The 16,108-nt window shown below is 43.6% G+C and overlaps 1 protein-coding gene across 1 annotated transcript; it reads right to left on the bottom strand.

Annotated features, from left to right (window-relative positions):
- Positions 1-9,660: 9,660 nt before the first annotated feature.
- On the bottom strand, positions 9,661-15,598 carry LOC118559056 (high affinity immunoglobulin gamma Fc receptor I-like). The gene is made up of 5 exons (XM_036129744.1): positions 15,576-15,598; positions 14,983-15,237; positions 14,040-14,282; positions 13,187-13,300; positions 9,661-11,147 (listed from the first exon to the last, which is right to left on the bottom strand). The coding sequence occupies exons 1-4, from the start codon at positions 15,595-15,597 to the stop codon at positions 13,221-13,223; spliced, it is 600 nt and encodes a 199-aa protein (XP_035985637.1). The 5' UTR covers position 15,598; the 3' UTR covers positions 9,661-11,147; positions 13,187-13,220.
- Positions 15,599-16,108: the final 510 nt, after the last annotated feature.

Genomic DNA, 16,108 nt, shown 5'->3' with positions numbered 1-16,108 from the left:
TGGGGGCAGGTGGAGACGAACCGCCACCGGGTTCACCACATTGGAGATCGAGAACGGCCCAATAAACCGAGGTGCCAGTTTCTTGTTCTCAACCTTGAGCGGCAGGTTCCTTGTGGAGAGCCACACTCTATCTCCCACCCGGTAATTGGGTGCTGGGACTCGATGGCGATTGGCAGCCCGGGCCTGTTTCTGGGTGGAAGTGAGAATTGCTCTCCTAGCTCTTCTCCAGGCCCGCTGACACCTGAGGGCTGACAGACGGGCAGACGGAACCCTGGACTCCACCTGCTCAATGGAGAACACGGGTGGCTGGTAACCATAAACCACATTAAATGGGGACAGACCAGTGGAGCTGGAAGGAGTAGCATTGATGGCATGCTCAACCCAGGGAAGGTTCTGGGACCACTTGGAAGGGTCGGACTGGCAAAAGAGGCGGAGCTTAGTCTCGACCTCTTGGTTAACCCTCTCCGTCTGGCCATCTGTTTGGGGATGGAAACCAGAGGACAGACTAACAGAAATGCCCAATATGGCACAACACTCCCGCCAGTAGCGGGCCACTAACTGGGGGCCCCTGTCTGACACTATGTCAGTGGGCAGGCCATGTAGCCTGAAAACCTCTTTTGCTAAGATTATCCCCATCTCCTTGGCGGAGGGGAGCTTGGGTAAAGGTACTAGGTGGACCATCTTTGAGAACCGGTCAACGATAGTGAGGATTACTGAGTTGCCCTCGGAAAGTGGTAGACCAGAGACAAAGTCCATAGAGAGGCAGGACCAGGGCCGAGAGGGGACAGGCAGCTGGTGAAGCAGACCAGAGGGAGGCCGCCTAGAAACCTTCGCCTGGTTGCAGAGGGAGCAGGCAGCGACATACTCCTTGACATCCTTGGCCAAGGTGGGCCACCAAAACTGGGAACGGACCAGAAGGAGGGATTTAGTGAAACCAGGGTGGCAGTAAAGGCGAGAAGCGTGGCAGAAATCCAAAACCTTCTGCCTGAGGGGGTCAGGGACAAAGAGTCTGTCTTTAGGGCAGGCTTCGGGGATGTGTGTGTGGTCTCCAGAGCAGCCCTGACCTCCTTCTCCAGACCAAGCCGGGTGATAGCGCACCTTACGGATTCAGGAAGGATATACTCCAATGGTTGGTCACGACTCTCCTCCTCTGCCTCGAACACTCTGGAGAGGGCATCTGGCTTAATGTTCTTAGATCCCGGTCTGTAGGAGAGGGAAAAGTTAAAGCGACCAAAGAACAGAGCCCACCTGGCTTGTCTAGGGTTTAGCCTCTTGGCGGTCTTGAGGTACTCCAGGTTCTTGTGGTCCGTCCAAACCAAGAAGGGGAGTTTGGCGCCCTCCAGCCAGTGTCTCCATTCCTCTTGCGCCAACTTCACTGCCAAGAGTTCCCGATTACCCACGTCATAATTGCGCTCTGCAGTGGATAACTTTCTAGAGAAGAAAGCACATGGGTGAATGAGACCATCCAAGGCCTTCTGGCTGAGAACAGCCCCGACCCCTGAGCTAGAAGCATCCACCTCCACAATGAATTGTCTCTCCGGGTCAGGGGAAACCAGGACCGGGGCAGAGGTAAACAGCTCCTTGAGAAGTTTAAAAGCACTATCTGCCTCTTCATTCCATGCAAACTTAACCTTGCTTGATGTAAGAGCATGGAGCAGGGCTGCAACCTGGCTGTAGTTACGGATGAACCGTCTATAGAAATTGGCAAACCCCAAAAACCTCTGGAGCTGCTTTCTGTCATTTGGAGCGGGCCATTCAGTGACTGCGCGGACTTTGGTCGGGTCCATGGACACCCGACCGGGGGTTATAATGAAACCAAGGAAGGAAGTGGAGGTTGTGTGAAACTCACACTTCTCTGCCTTGACATAGAGTTGGTTTTGTAACAGACGGAGCAGGACGGAGCGGACATGTTGCTTATGGAGGGTGAGGTTCTTAGAGTAGATGAGAATGTCATCTAGGTAGACAAACACATAACGTCCTATCATGTCTCTAAGGACCTCGTTGATTAGGTTTTGGAAGACAGCCGGAGCGTTGGTGAGACCAAAAGGCATTACCAAGTATTCATAATGACCAGTTGGGGTGTTAAAAGCGGTCTTCCACTCATCGCCCTCCCTTATTCGAACCAGATGGTAGGCATTTCTCAGATCCAGCTTGGTGAAAATCTTGGCCTCCTGGACCTGGTCAAACGCCGTGTTAATGAGGGGGATGGGGTAACAGTTCTTTACAGAAATGTCGTTTAGGCCCCTATAATCTATGCACGGGCGGAGCGAGCCATCTTTCTTCCCCACAAAGAAGAAGCCTGCCCCTGCAGGTGAGGAAGAGGGGCGAATTATGCCTGCTCTTAAGGACTCATTAATGTAGTCCTGCATGGCTTGGGACTCAGGAGGGGACAATGAATAGAGACGACCTCTGGGTGGGGTGGTTCCAGACAGCAGGTCGATCGCACAGTCATACGGGCGATGAGGAGGGAGGCTCGTAGCCTTGGATTTATTAAAAACCTCCCTTAAGTCATGGTATTCAGACGGAACCTTGGACAAATCAGGATAATAATCGTCTGCCTTACCCTCAGATGAAGGGGGATGCTGGGCGGAGAACAGACACGATTCAGAGCAGGAAGTGGCCCATCCCATCACTTCGACCCGTCGCCAATCAATCTGGGGGTTGTGTCTCCTGAGCCAAGTGGCGCCCAAAATCACTGGAACCTGTGGGGAGTCTATAATCATAAAAGTCAGCCTCTCTCTATGATTACCTCCCAATATTACCTCCACTGGCTCAGAAACAAGGCGAGAAATATTTAATTCATGACCATCCAGGGCAAGAACACTACGGGTAGAAGAGCCAGGGTGGAGTCGGATGTTCAGTCTTCTGGCCAGCCCTTCATCCATGAACTCTGTGTCCGCCCCTGAGTCGATGAACACGAAGAGTCTGTGGGATTCAGTAGAAGTGGTTAGAGTGGCAGGGAATAACCGGTCTGGGGAGACAGCGAGCTTGGTGTAGCTCAGTAGAGACCACCCCCCTCCTACTGAGCTAGGTTTTTTTAATGGGCAAGACCGAACGCGATGACCAGCTCTTCCACAATAGAGGCAGAGACCTTGTTGCTGCCTGCGCTGGTGCTCCTCCTTAGACAGACCAGCCTTTCCTAGCTGCATAGGTTCCGGGTCGGGCAACCTCTGAGAAACTGGAGGGAGCACGGAGGGAACCGCTGAAAAACGAGAACGGGGAGAGGAGGTTTAGCGGCGCTCTCTTCGCCGCTCCAGGAGGTGGAGATCCACCCGGGTAGCAAGTTCCTCAAGTTGTTTGAGGGATTTGGGATATTCCCGGGTGGCTAACTCATCCTTGATCCTATCATTTAAACCATGGATAAAAACATCCATGAGCGCATACTCATTCCATAAGCTCTCAGCAGCTAGCAAATGGAAATCAATAATGTAATCAGACGCTGATCTCTCTCCCCCTAGAGGACTCTCGGCAGGGCAGCAGGGGACTGAACACTCTTGTTAATTCTCTGGAGAAGTCATAGTACGAGTGGCAAATTGAAGAGTCATTCTGCCACTCGGAAGCCCCCCAAAGTCTGGCCTTTCCCGTCAACAGAGAGATAACATACGCGACCTTAGAACGTTCGGTTGGGAAAGAGGATGGCTGTAGCTCGAATTGTATCTCACACTGTGTGAGAAATGCCCGGCACTGTTCAGGATTGCCACTGAAGAGCTCAGGCGGAGTGAGACGCGGCTCTGGCAGAGATGAGGTCACCGGACGTGACGCAGGGGCCGGAGGAGCTGTTTGCGGAAGTGGAGTCGGGGGAGTGGCTTGGCCGCGGAGGTGAGTAAGAATCTCTGAGACGCCGGCTTCTAACTGGGAAATGGACTTCTCCACTCCCGCGCGCCACTGACCATCGGGTGAAGGATCCATATGGCCAGAACGTGCTGTGATGATTATGGGCGGACCCAAAGACAACCCGAAACAGGTCAGTGGCTCTTGAGACGATTTTATTGAAAAAACGGGGAAGCGCAGGCTTTCGGGACGCGCTGCTCGTGCTGACGGGCCGGCAACTCCTGGAGGGATAGAGACGGGTTAGTGACCAGCGGAGGCAGTAGAGAGGATGAGCTAAAGGCTTGGTCACTAACCTGACGGGGAGTTGACTTCTTTAGGAGTCCTTGCTCCAGAGAGAGGCGGAAGCCGAGCGACAGGGAAATCCGGGGGCGTAGTCCAGGGGCAGTCAGAGTCCGATCACGGGGAAGGCCAATACATCCAGCGACAAATCCAAGGGGAAATCCAAAGAAGGGTCCGGGTCCAGTTCCAAGGTCCAGTATCCACAAAACACAGATTGACTAAAGGGACAGGCAGGTTCCAGTACTCACGGGCTAGCGGGTCAGAAACACAGGAGGGCAAGCCGGGGTCCAGAGGCTGACACAGCAGGGCTCAGGCGGGCAGACAGAATCCAGAAGAGGGCAAGGCTGGCTCAGAAACGAAGGCAAAGACAGGTCGGGCAACAGACAGGCAGGCAGTTTGATAATAATTGCTGGAAGTTCTCACCGGGTTGGCTCGAGACGTTCTGGCACTGGAGGCTGACTTGTGAGGAGCTTATATGCAGGTGGAGACAGCTGGAACTAGTGAAGGTGATTGTAGGCAGGGTGGAGTCTGAACAGGTGTGGTAAATTGAGAGTCGAGTCAGTCCCAGTACCTGGGTCGTCACAGAATGTTGACCTTAACTGAGATTAAGGGAAGTCTGCAGAGCTTTGGTTTTTGGTTTTTTATGACCCTCTGGAACAATTGGTTTACTGCTGCATGTTTTTATGGCTGTTGTGATTTATGGCTCTCACTTTGGTTGTATGGCACCCAAAACTCATACACCGACAGGACGTCATGTACAGTATAATGTCCTGTCATTTTCCTAGCGGGCTCTAATTTTTGTCCGGCCGACACGTGGTAGAACACTTTAAACTGAAACCTTTGTCAAAACTAATAATTGAATGATTGTCTACCTTTCCTGAATGAAGAATACAAATATATTATGCATACATTTTGCTAGAGATAATATCAAAATGCATGGAATTGCTATGTTTTTTAAATGTTGATTTTTATGTACGCTTAAGTCAGCACCTGTCAGTGATGTAACTGGCTGTAGTGTGTTCTTGGAAACTTCCTTGCAGTGTGATATTACTGCTTTACGTCTTTTTGAGACAGAAATCTTTGGCTATAAATGAAAGGTTGTCTGCCTTCTCTGAACGAAGCTTATGCACATATCATATTTAATTTTGTTAATATTTCACATAATAGGAAGTTCCACTGTATTGTTGACCAACATGCTTTCTTCACTGGCTCTTGGTGCAGCGCCACCAGGTAACAGGGTGAAGAGGTTGGCCAAAAGGTTGGGTTCCTTTGAAAAGGTGTAGTGCAAAAGCAAGGTGCACCAGCTGAAAATAGTAACAATGCTGCAATTTTGCTCCCTACTTGAATAGAGTCTTCCAGACTATCTGGTGTGAAAAAGACCTAAGTCTCATTTTTATGTCATTAAGCCGCTTCTCTCTTTTCAACATTTTATTACTAGAACATTTCAGGATTTCTGTTGCAACTCCTTTTCATTGTCCAGATCAAAACAGAGAAAAATAACCCACAAGTCCTAAACATGTCAGCACTGTAAAAGAAACACATCAAAGCTCTTTCTGAAAACTGTGGTCTGAAAACTCCTCCTGCCATGCATAATATCAGCAGAAGTCTCTGCTTCCTCCTCTTCACATCTAGAGGTTTACTGCTGGCAGGCAACATTCGCTGCAGCAACACATGCTGTTTAGATCAGAGCTCTGATCAGTTTCTTTTGTAAGGAGGAGAAACTCACAGTCTTTGTTACTGAGAGCTGAAATGGAGCACAGTGGAGTTCAACTAGACCAAGATAACTTATCTTGTTCCATCTGTTTGGATCTACTGAAGGATCCGGTGACTATTCCCTGCGGACACAGCTACTGTATGAACTGTGTTAAAGAACACTGGAATGGAGAGGATCAGAGGAGAATCCACAGCTGCCCTCAGTGCAGGAAAACCTTTACACCGAGGCCCGTCCTGGTAAAAAATATCATCTTATCAAAGTTAGTGGAGGATTTGAAGAAAACTGGACTTCAAGCTGCTCCAGCTGACCATGAAACAGTCCCAGCTGCAGCAGAAAGGGCTGAGAAGCAGAAGGAGCTCCAGGTGAGTCGACAACAAATCCAGCAGAGAATCCAGGACCAAGAGAAAGATGTGAAGCTGCTTCAACAGGAGGTGGAGGCCATCAATGTCTCTGCTGATAAAGCAGTGGAGGACAGTGAGAAGATCTTCTCTGAGCTGATCTGTCTCATCCAGAAAAGAAGCTCTGATGTGAAGCAGCAGATCAGATCCCAGCAGGAAACTGAAGTGAGTCGAGTCAAAGAGCTTCAGGAGAAGTTGGAGCAGGAGATCACTGAGCTGAAGAGGAAAGACGCTGAGCTGAAGCAGCTCTCAGACACAGAGGATCACAGCCAGTTTCTCCTCAACTACCCCTCACTGTCAGCACTCAGTGAGTCTACACACTCATCCAGCATCAATATTCGTCCTCTGAGATACTTTGAGGATGTGACAGCAGCTGTGTCAGAGCTCAGAGACAAAGTACAGGACATCCTGAGAGACACATGGACAAACACTGAAGTGGATGTTTTACTGTCAGAACCAAAGACCAGAGCTGGATTCTTAAAATATGCAAGCGAGATTACACTTGATCCCACCACAGCAAACAGGAAGCTGTTTTTATCTGAGGGGAATAGAAAAGTAACATTTATGGAACAACAACAGTCTTATCCTGATCATCCCATCAGATTCACTGACTGGTTTAAGGTTCTGAGCAGAAACAGTCTGACTGGACGTTGTTACTGGGAAGTGGAGTGGAGAGGAGGTGTTGATGTAGCAGTTTCATACAAGAACATCACCAGACCATTAGCGTCAGATGAATGTAGATTTGGATTCAGTGACAAATCCTGGTTATTATGTTGTGACACAGACAAGTACACATTTTGCCACAACAACATTAAAACTCCAGTATCAGGTCCAGTTTCCTCCAGAATAGGAGTGTACCTGGATCACAGAGCAGGTATTCTGTCTTTCTACAGCGTCTCTGAAACCATGACTCTCCTCCACAGAGTCCAGACCACATTCACTCAGCCTCTATACGCTGGAATCAGGCTCAGACCTTCTTTGTTTGGATCCTTTGCTGAGTTTGTTAACTTGAAACAGTCAGACTTGATCTGATGTCCAGGTGGTTAATATTTGCATCAGGTGGATGTTTTACTGCAACAAAGAATCAAAGACCAGAACTGAATTCATAAACAAATCAATCTGGTTCCAAACACAACAAACAGAAACCTGTTATTATCTGAGAGGAACAGAAAAGTAACAAGTAAGATCCAACAACAGTCTTATCCTGATCATCAAAAAGTGAACCAACAGCTTTATTCTGATCATCCAGACAAATTCACTGATTATAATCAGATGCTGAGTAGAGAAAGTCTGACTGGACGTTGTTACTGGGAGGTGGAGTGGAGAGGAGGAAGAATTAATGTAGCAGTTTTATACAAGAACATCAGGAGAGGTGGATGGTCAATTTTTTTTTTATTCGGAACCAATGACAAATCTAGGTCATTATGTTTTGACACAAACAGTTACACATTTTTTCACAACAACATTCAAACTCCAGTATCAGGTCCAGTTTCCTCCAGAATAGGAGTGTACCTGGATCAAAGAGCAGGTATTCTGTCTTTCTACAGCGTCTCTGACACCATGACTCTCCTCCACAGAGTCCAGACCACATTCACCCAGCCTCTATATGCTGGAATCAGGCTTAGACCTTTAATGGATCCTATGTGGATTTTAAATTCGGAAAAATATGATCCCACTTGTTGATTTTCATCAGAACTCTTGCAGCAGCGTTTGGATCAGCTGAAGACTTTTAACTGCATTTTTATTAAAATTTTGATTAAGGTCACTAAAATGTTTTTCTTCATAATTCGTCTCCCTGTTGGTTGGTTTCACTTTATCCTAAATATTTACTGTAAGATAATAAATGCCCTAGTGACACTTTTCACACTAATAACAAGGGCAGTTGATGACTTTAGGTTGACATTTCATGTGCAATTAACGTAAGAAAGTTTGTTGGGTAATTTCTTTCTTTACTTTTCAATTGAAAAACAAGTTTTTCATGTAATATATGAAGAATAAATGTTAACTTAATGGCACTAATGCAGTGTAGTATAGATCTCTGTATATTATAATGGTTACAATGCAATAAGTCAACTATGACTTTTTTTTATTTGTTTGTCATGTGCCTAAAAGATGTAAAGCTCAGCAATATTCATGTTAACAGAAAATTGTTTAGAGCTGACAAATAAAACAAAAGGAAAATAGAGACAAACAACAAAACCACAGGTGATTCGCTTGAGGAACAGAAATAAACACTGACATGAAATTGTACTTTCCAGAACATTTTACTTTTACTTTTCTTAAACACAAGATGTACACTGCAAAATAAAGGCTCATATATTTAAGATAATCCACATTTTTACAAGTCCTTTAAAAAACTAGAGCAGAATATACAATGACCATAGATGAGAATACCCTCATCTATGGTCATGAGCTTTAGGTCGTGACCAAAAGAACGAGATCCCGGATACAAGCGGCTGAAATGAGTTTTCTCCGTAGTGTGTCTGGGCTCTCCCTTAGAGATAGGGTGAGGAGCTCAGTCATCCGGGGAGGACTCAGAGTAGAGCTGCTGCTCCTCCACGTCGAGAGGAGCCAGTTGAGGTGGCTCGGGCATCTGGTTAGGATGCCTCCTGACTGAAAACAGTCCACAGGTCTTTGGTTATTTTTAGGATCCTGTTGATTGTGCAGTTCTGGTTACGTTTTTGCACTTTTTAGGCTTCTCCCGAAAACCCTTAATTATAGCTCCTATCTACTGTTCCGTAACCTTTCACTGGGTCAACAGTAAGAACTCTATCATGCGACCTCTCTTCTCACTGGACATTTTTATTGATTTCCATGAGAGGGATGTGCTGATACGTCATGTCACGCAAAGGATTGTGGGATACCTTGAGGCTCCTTAGCAGCAGTAACTAACGTCATGGGGTTTGCAGGCAATACTAGCCGCTAGAGGAAGCTTACAGACTTCTTTTCCTACCTTCTTCCCTACTGATTGCAGCAGACTACTTATCAAGGAAACCACTGACACACTTCCGCATTGGCTAAAGAGTCCTTTCTCAATAGGGGTATTCGGTTTACGCCTCTGTCTCATTTGTTCATTCATCGTGTTCTGCTAAGTTCTGCTCTCCTTCTGTCCCTCTCAGTTCATTGCTTTCTTTTTCCTTCTGCCTAATTACCTTTACTCCCTTCAACTGCTCATCTGTCTTCTCCTCTATCTCTTCTGCTAGTTCTATCGCAATCATTTTCAGGTCCTCTGTTATGCTGCCCCTCCTGTAGTTGACACCTTGTCATGTTCCTTGTTCTGGTCTTCTCCTCTTTGGGTTCATGACACAGTGTTGGTAAGTTTTCAGTATTTGAAAATAAAACAGCATCACAGCCAAAAACAGGTTACATTTTGAACATGTTTAATGATTAAATCCTGAAAAAAGTCTGAAAGTTAAAATGTACTTGTACTCTGGCACATATTAAGATGTACACGTAGTAATCACCAATGTGTGTAGTACGTGAGTATGTATGCTCTGGCTTCCACCGTTCCACCAACTCTGCTCTCTGGTGGCCACTTTAGCCAGCCAGGCTTGGTTCTTATCTTTGGAGATCAACACTTACAGCAATAGCCTACTGCGGAAACACTGTGCCAGTGCTGATCAGGTCTCATTACTCTAAAACCTCTGCTAAACACCATACGTCAGCTGCAGTCATCTCAGAGATGCACCCTACACTCCCTTTGACTAAACATATGATTCCACAGTTTCTATAAGGGGAAATCATTCAGGATTTCCAGTTGGTAATTTTGTGAACCAGGACATTTGTCTCTACTACACAGTAGGCGTGCATTGTATTTTATTTCACATTTGTTTGAAGTGCCTTTTATCAACAGATAGCATTCCAAAAAAAAAAAAATGTGTAGACTTCCCAATAATCAGTGGAAAAATCTTTATAAGGATTATAGCAATCAATCCCTGCTGATGTTTTCAAGAACATTTTGGTTATTTATCTTCTGTTAAGAACTTCACATCCTTGAGTTCAGAACGTCTCTATGTCATCACCCTAATCATTTCCTCCTTCCACAGATTCTCTATAAGATTAAAGTCATCATTCTCACTGGGCCACTTCAAAACTTTAGTATTTTTTTCTGATCAGAAGAACCACGTTGGGAAAATTATTAAATTATTTTAAATTTGAACCTGCCAGAGGCATGAATAAATTTGGCTTAACTTTAGTTATTTATTGAATATTAAATTAGCTCCATTTTAAAATTTGTCCCTCCTCCCTTTTGTTTTTTTAAATCAGCCCCTAAGGGTCAGGCCCTGACAGTAAAGCATTCTTGACTTTCATGACAGGACTGATTAAAACCTTAAAAATCAAAAATAATCTTACTATCTAACCACAGCTCTAGGATCTCTCAATACTGTTTGGAAAGCATCCAAAGAAACACAGGTAATAATGTATTAGATTTCTGGTCTGATGTAAGGCTGTTGATGTGAAATATATAGCCATCTTCTGGACATTTTAGAGAAGCTGTCGCACCAATTATAAAATGAAAGCAGTCATGCATAATCTGCTATTCATTTAATGCACGGCGTGCCCCTCAGAGGACTCTAGGTCAAACCATTTGACCACATAACGATGGACATTGAACTGACTCCTTCTGAAGGTAAGAAGTTTGTCCTTGTTATCGTGGCTATGTTCAGTAAATGGACTGAGGCTTTTGTTTCTAAAAAGGCTGACAGCCATGCTGTCACAAAAGTCTTTTTTAATGAGGTTATTTTTCGTTGGTGGATTCCAGCTTGGATTTCCAGTGACAATGAATTCCATTTTGTCAACGAGGTCGTGACTGATGTGAGTAAGTTCTTGGGCTGTGACATAAAGACACACTGCATGTATCATCCTCGGAGCTGCGGTGCTGTAGAACGCGAGAATTGAACTCTGAAGTTGAAGCTGCCGAAATGCTGTGAAGAAACAGGAGAATGATGATCTGTCTCTCCTGTATGACGTCACAGCTAACGGAAGAGCAGACCAGTTGTACCTAAAGTGAAGAGAAAAATGGTAAGAGATCATGAAGTTAAAAGCTGAAATAACAACAAACGATGCAAACTGGAGAACAGTAGGAGAACTAAGCAGAGTGAGAAAAATAGACCTTGATGTCCTCCAGCTCCCAAAGCCAATAGCAGCATAACTACAGAGATAGCTCAGGAGAGGAGCCTGATAGCTAAATAATATGCCTCCCATTCTTCTTTTAGAGACACTAGGAACCACCACAATAACTCCTTTATTGTCTCGCAATAGAGAAATTTGGGGGTGACAGTGGCAAACACATGGACAATTACATCAATTATTAGCAATGAGAAAGAAAAGAGAAGCACAAAAACAAAAAAGAGCAAATTGGTCTAATCTAAATTACCTCTAAAGAAGCACCAAGTGTAGAAGATGTGGGTAAATACCAGAGTAAGAATTAAAGAAGGGAATAAAATACAGTTTAGTAGACCTGCAGTCTAAGAGCGAAGTGCTCTGTTAGGAACACTCTGTTAGGAACACCGTCTCTGTGTGTTGTTCTCCGGTCTGTTGTTTACGAATCGACCGTACGTACATGTACGTGCATGTGAACAGCTGCCAGTCAGGGCTTAGCCCCTCTCTCCCCATAAAATGCTACTGCAGCGCTCAGCCGCAGATGATCTGGATCTGTTATTACCACAAAAAAACAATGGTCTTTGGTAATAAAGTTGTCCAATAAGGAAAAAGTCAAAACGAGGATTAACATTGGCCTCATGTTTTTATAGGTAGAGAGCACAAGCAGCTCCAGTTTGACTCGGAGCTAGCTTTCCTCCTCCGGACAGGTGAGTAACAGCATGAAGTCAAATTCTGGCTTTTGTTGGTGTTACGGCATTGCTAGACTTGTGTTGCTATGTTAATTTGATTCAATGTAATGCTACAATTGCAGCATGTGGGTTAATTATTGGTGATTGACCAGCAATGGGCCAGGTGTTACTGTTGTGAGAGGGTGGTCGGTAGCCCAGCTAACACAGCTAGCTTTGTTTCATGCAGCCTGGCAGACATGTGAGCAGCCCACCGTGATCTTTGTGTACATGCAGAGGATTATTTATTTGACAAAAAAATGTAAAATTGAAACATAAATGGTCTGTTGCTTAGATTTTGGAGGTAGAGAGAGGCGTGGCTTACCACACAACTTATTTTGGTCTACAGACAATGTTCAGCAGTGCACCTAGTGGTGAAACTTTGCATATTGCTATACAACATCTTGGTTTTTGATAGTCATGAGATATTCATGGATTTGTTTTTTTGGTATTTTGTTTGTATATGTGTCATCTGTGTTGTATCTTGCTCGATGTTGATTGTCCTCACCTGCCTGAGGACAATGAATAAAAACAAGCTCTTGTGCGAAGTCTGGCATATTTACAACGATGCTTAGAGCTGACATATTAATTAATGTGCATTGCCCTATATTAAATAAATAAATAAACTAAAATAATGAATAATTTCAATTGATTAATATTTCATATAACTAAGAAGCTTGTTACAGTTTAAAATGAGACAGGATATTTCTAAAAAAAATATGACAGCATAGTGTAAACATTTACATAAACTTATAGTTATTAAAAACATTGCATGTCATAATTTGTTGTCTGTTTTCAGGATTTAATGGAAAAATATTTATCTTTGGTGACATTGGAAAAACTCCATGCCATCACCCTAATCTTTAGTTCCCTCCACAATTTCTCTATCAGATAAAAGTCGGGACTCTGGCATTAATATAACTTGGAGGTAAAGTATTACATTAAAGCAAAATATGCCAGAAGTATGAGTATTCCTGGGCTTCATTTTAGATTATAGAGCTGTTTTCTTATGAGTTTATTCAAGCGGGTCAAGGTTAAAAAATAAAAACGGATATTTCCCCCCCTTGGCCTGACACCTGTACATTAAAAACAGCATGGTGTAAAATTTCTCACTGGTTTCTTGAAAACACACTGACCTTTGTGGTTTCTCCAGAGGCAGAGCAACATCAGCTAGATCAGCAACAAACAGCCGGCCACAACAGGAAGTAGTATGTGTGTGAGGAGAGCAGTAGGCGTTGGAGGACTGTGCCCTTTAAAATACAAAGATAGCGGGTTAGCTAGCCTACATGAGAACAATACAGACAGCTCTATAGGAATAGTGGGTAGCAGGTTGTACTCTCGCTAAAAAAAACTAATGTTCTGAACATTAGCAGTCACCACACCCGTTATAAAGAGGGATTTTATTCAAATTTGGATAAAACTCATGTGATGTTACCTGTTCTGTCGCCTTCAACTGATGCCGCTGAGGTTTAAGAAACGGGTAATTCAGTTTCTATTCAGTTTAGTTCTGCATTGTGCCAAATTAAACCAGATGGCGCCTCAAGGCTCTTCGTAAACCACTCTGACAACTTAGTTTTAACGCTGTTGCACAAGATCCAGTTTTCAGTATTATAATTGATTTTAAATATAGTATAAAAATGATTTCCGTATTCAGTTCAAATCAATTGGATTCATTCCAGTCGGATTTTTAATAAAAAAATTTAAATGACACATTTTACTAAAAAATTTATTAAAACAAGGCAACATTAAATTATTTATTTTCTAATGAACAGATGTAGAAGGAAAATACATAAATGCACAGAGACATTTTACAGGCTGTAATTTTATAGTATAATAATAAAACTAAGAGTTTATTTGTGGCACGCTTGTCATTCCATACTTTTTGATAAATAGAAGCAGATACGAAATATAACTGAAAACTGCAGGCAGGCAAGTAAAAGACAATCATTTTGAAACACGTTTCCACAACTTTCTAGGCATCCGTCTCACCTCTGATAGCCAGCCATGTTTCTGGGGATTCTCCGACTCCAGAGACGTTGCACTTGTAGAGTCCTTCATCAGATCTAGAAACACGTCGGATGGAAAAGTTTCCCGTAGAGCTGGTCCCAACGAGGACGCCATTTTTATAGAAATGAGTAAGATTGGAGACAAACGATAAGGCTCTGCAGTGAAGAGTCACGTGTTCCCTTTCCCTCACTGGATGTCCAGGACTCTCCAGGATCAACGGTCCTTCTGGAAACAATGTGGTGGAAAATGCGTAAAAAAGATTACCAGACTCAAGCAAGCACAGTTTTTATGACATTATTTTACTCCTCATAGCAAACATATACGATCTGTCTGAGCTCTACCCAGATACACTCTGACATTACCAGAAAACAGCAGAGGATGTGTGTTTGGTCTTAGACACCGGGTCTTTGACACTTTCACACATGTAGCACAATCAGTTTCCTTTTGAAGGAAACGCCACAGAAAATAGCTCTTTATTACCATTTTGTTCCCACATTACCCACAACGTCAGAGAAAACCGCCTCATAGTTACGTCTGTCTTTTTGATACGCTGCTTGACTCGCTGAAGACATTTGTGAGCTTCCTGCCGCCATTTTGAGGTACTTTTAAGTGTCAGAGACTCAACGTGTTGTTTCTGATACACGAGGGGTGTTAGAAATGATCTTAGGAAAGCTGAAAAGGTCAAACAAAATATACACTCAACTGCTGTCTTATCACTAAATTAAAGTGGCATAGTTTAAAAATCCTAAAACGACAAACTAAATATGATGCAACTCAAGTTTTCTTGTGAAAGTTTGACTGCATCCTTTATTTTGTTTAGAGGACTTTTGTCTCTGCCAGACCACATTCAGGTCACCCCTCCTCATACTGAATCAGTGTAGGTGAACAAATATTTCAGATCAGCTCCTTTTCTGTTTTAACCCACCTGTAACAGTGATGTTGACTTGATTGCTGTGTTCTCCTGTTGCAGATTCACACCAGTAAACTCCAGAGTCTATTGGATATAGCTCAGTTAAGGAGCACATAGAGGACTTTCTCTGGGATGGGGACGGACAGATTTCGTTTGTTTTTACTGATGTGTTTCTTCTGACTCTCCACTCAGACGAGTTTCCCTCACAGCTCAGAGTAACAGGCTCATACTGGAAGAACTGGGATCTGCTGGGAAGGACTCTGAGGCAACCTGCAAAGAGGAGAAAAAAAAACAGATTTATTGATTTAAATAGATTTAAACTGAAAAACAATAAATACTGTTGAGTTATATTCTCTGCAGCCTTTTTAAATTGTTGCACAAAGATTCCTTCTATCACATTTTAAACATTTAATAACATTTTCCTGCAGTGATGCAGCTTAGTTATTCAGCAGAACAAGCTTATCTTTTGGGATTTCTTCTGCATAAAGAAGTTACACTTAAAGTCTAAATATGAAAAGGCCTTCTTAAAATGACCCAATCACAAACTGGCTCTTAATTAAGTGTTCAAAGCGTGTTTTTGAAGTAAATTAGAATTTATTTTCACTCACCCACAACAGCGCAGAGCACCATTATCTCCATGCTGAGCTGCTGTACTGACAGAGAGACCTTTCACCCACTGGGGGTGGGGGGTGGTCGCTATAAGTCAGTGTGTCAACCACACCACAGCTTCCTGCTCTCACAGTTATCTCCAGGTTAAAATCTTTAAACATTTTGTCTCTGCAAGAGTCATGAAATAAAGAACCCCTATTATGATAGATTGATAGAATATTTCTTTACAAGTATATATAAGCTCCATTCATATCTTTCTATTTAAATACATAAAACATATACACAGGAAACATAGACGTTCACTACTTTCTGAGGCGTCTACTTACATGTCTGTGGCGTGGACTAAAATATTTTACTTTGAAGAGGTTGACAGAACCTGATGTTTTACCGCCAGAGGGCGCCAACACAAACATTTTCCTCTGCAGGAGGACAACTGTATGCATGCAATGAATAAAATACAGAAAATAAAATTGTTTTCCCCAATTAGCAAAACCACCTCATCGTCTACTTTCTACTAAACTCTACATACAGT

Source organism: Fundulus heteroclitus, unplaced genomic scaffold, assembly GCF_011125445.2.
Source record: "Fundulus heteroclitus isolate FHET01 unplaced genomic scaffold, MU-UCD_Fhet_4.1 scaffold_211, whole genome shotgun sequence".
NCBI classification, from domain to species: Eukaryota; Metazoa; Chordata; class Actinopteri; order Cyprinodontiformes; family Fundulidae; genus Fundulus; species Fundulus heteroclitus.
Note: the sequence above shows the minus strand (reverse complement) of the source record. Positions and strands in the feature narration are given on the sequence as shown.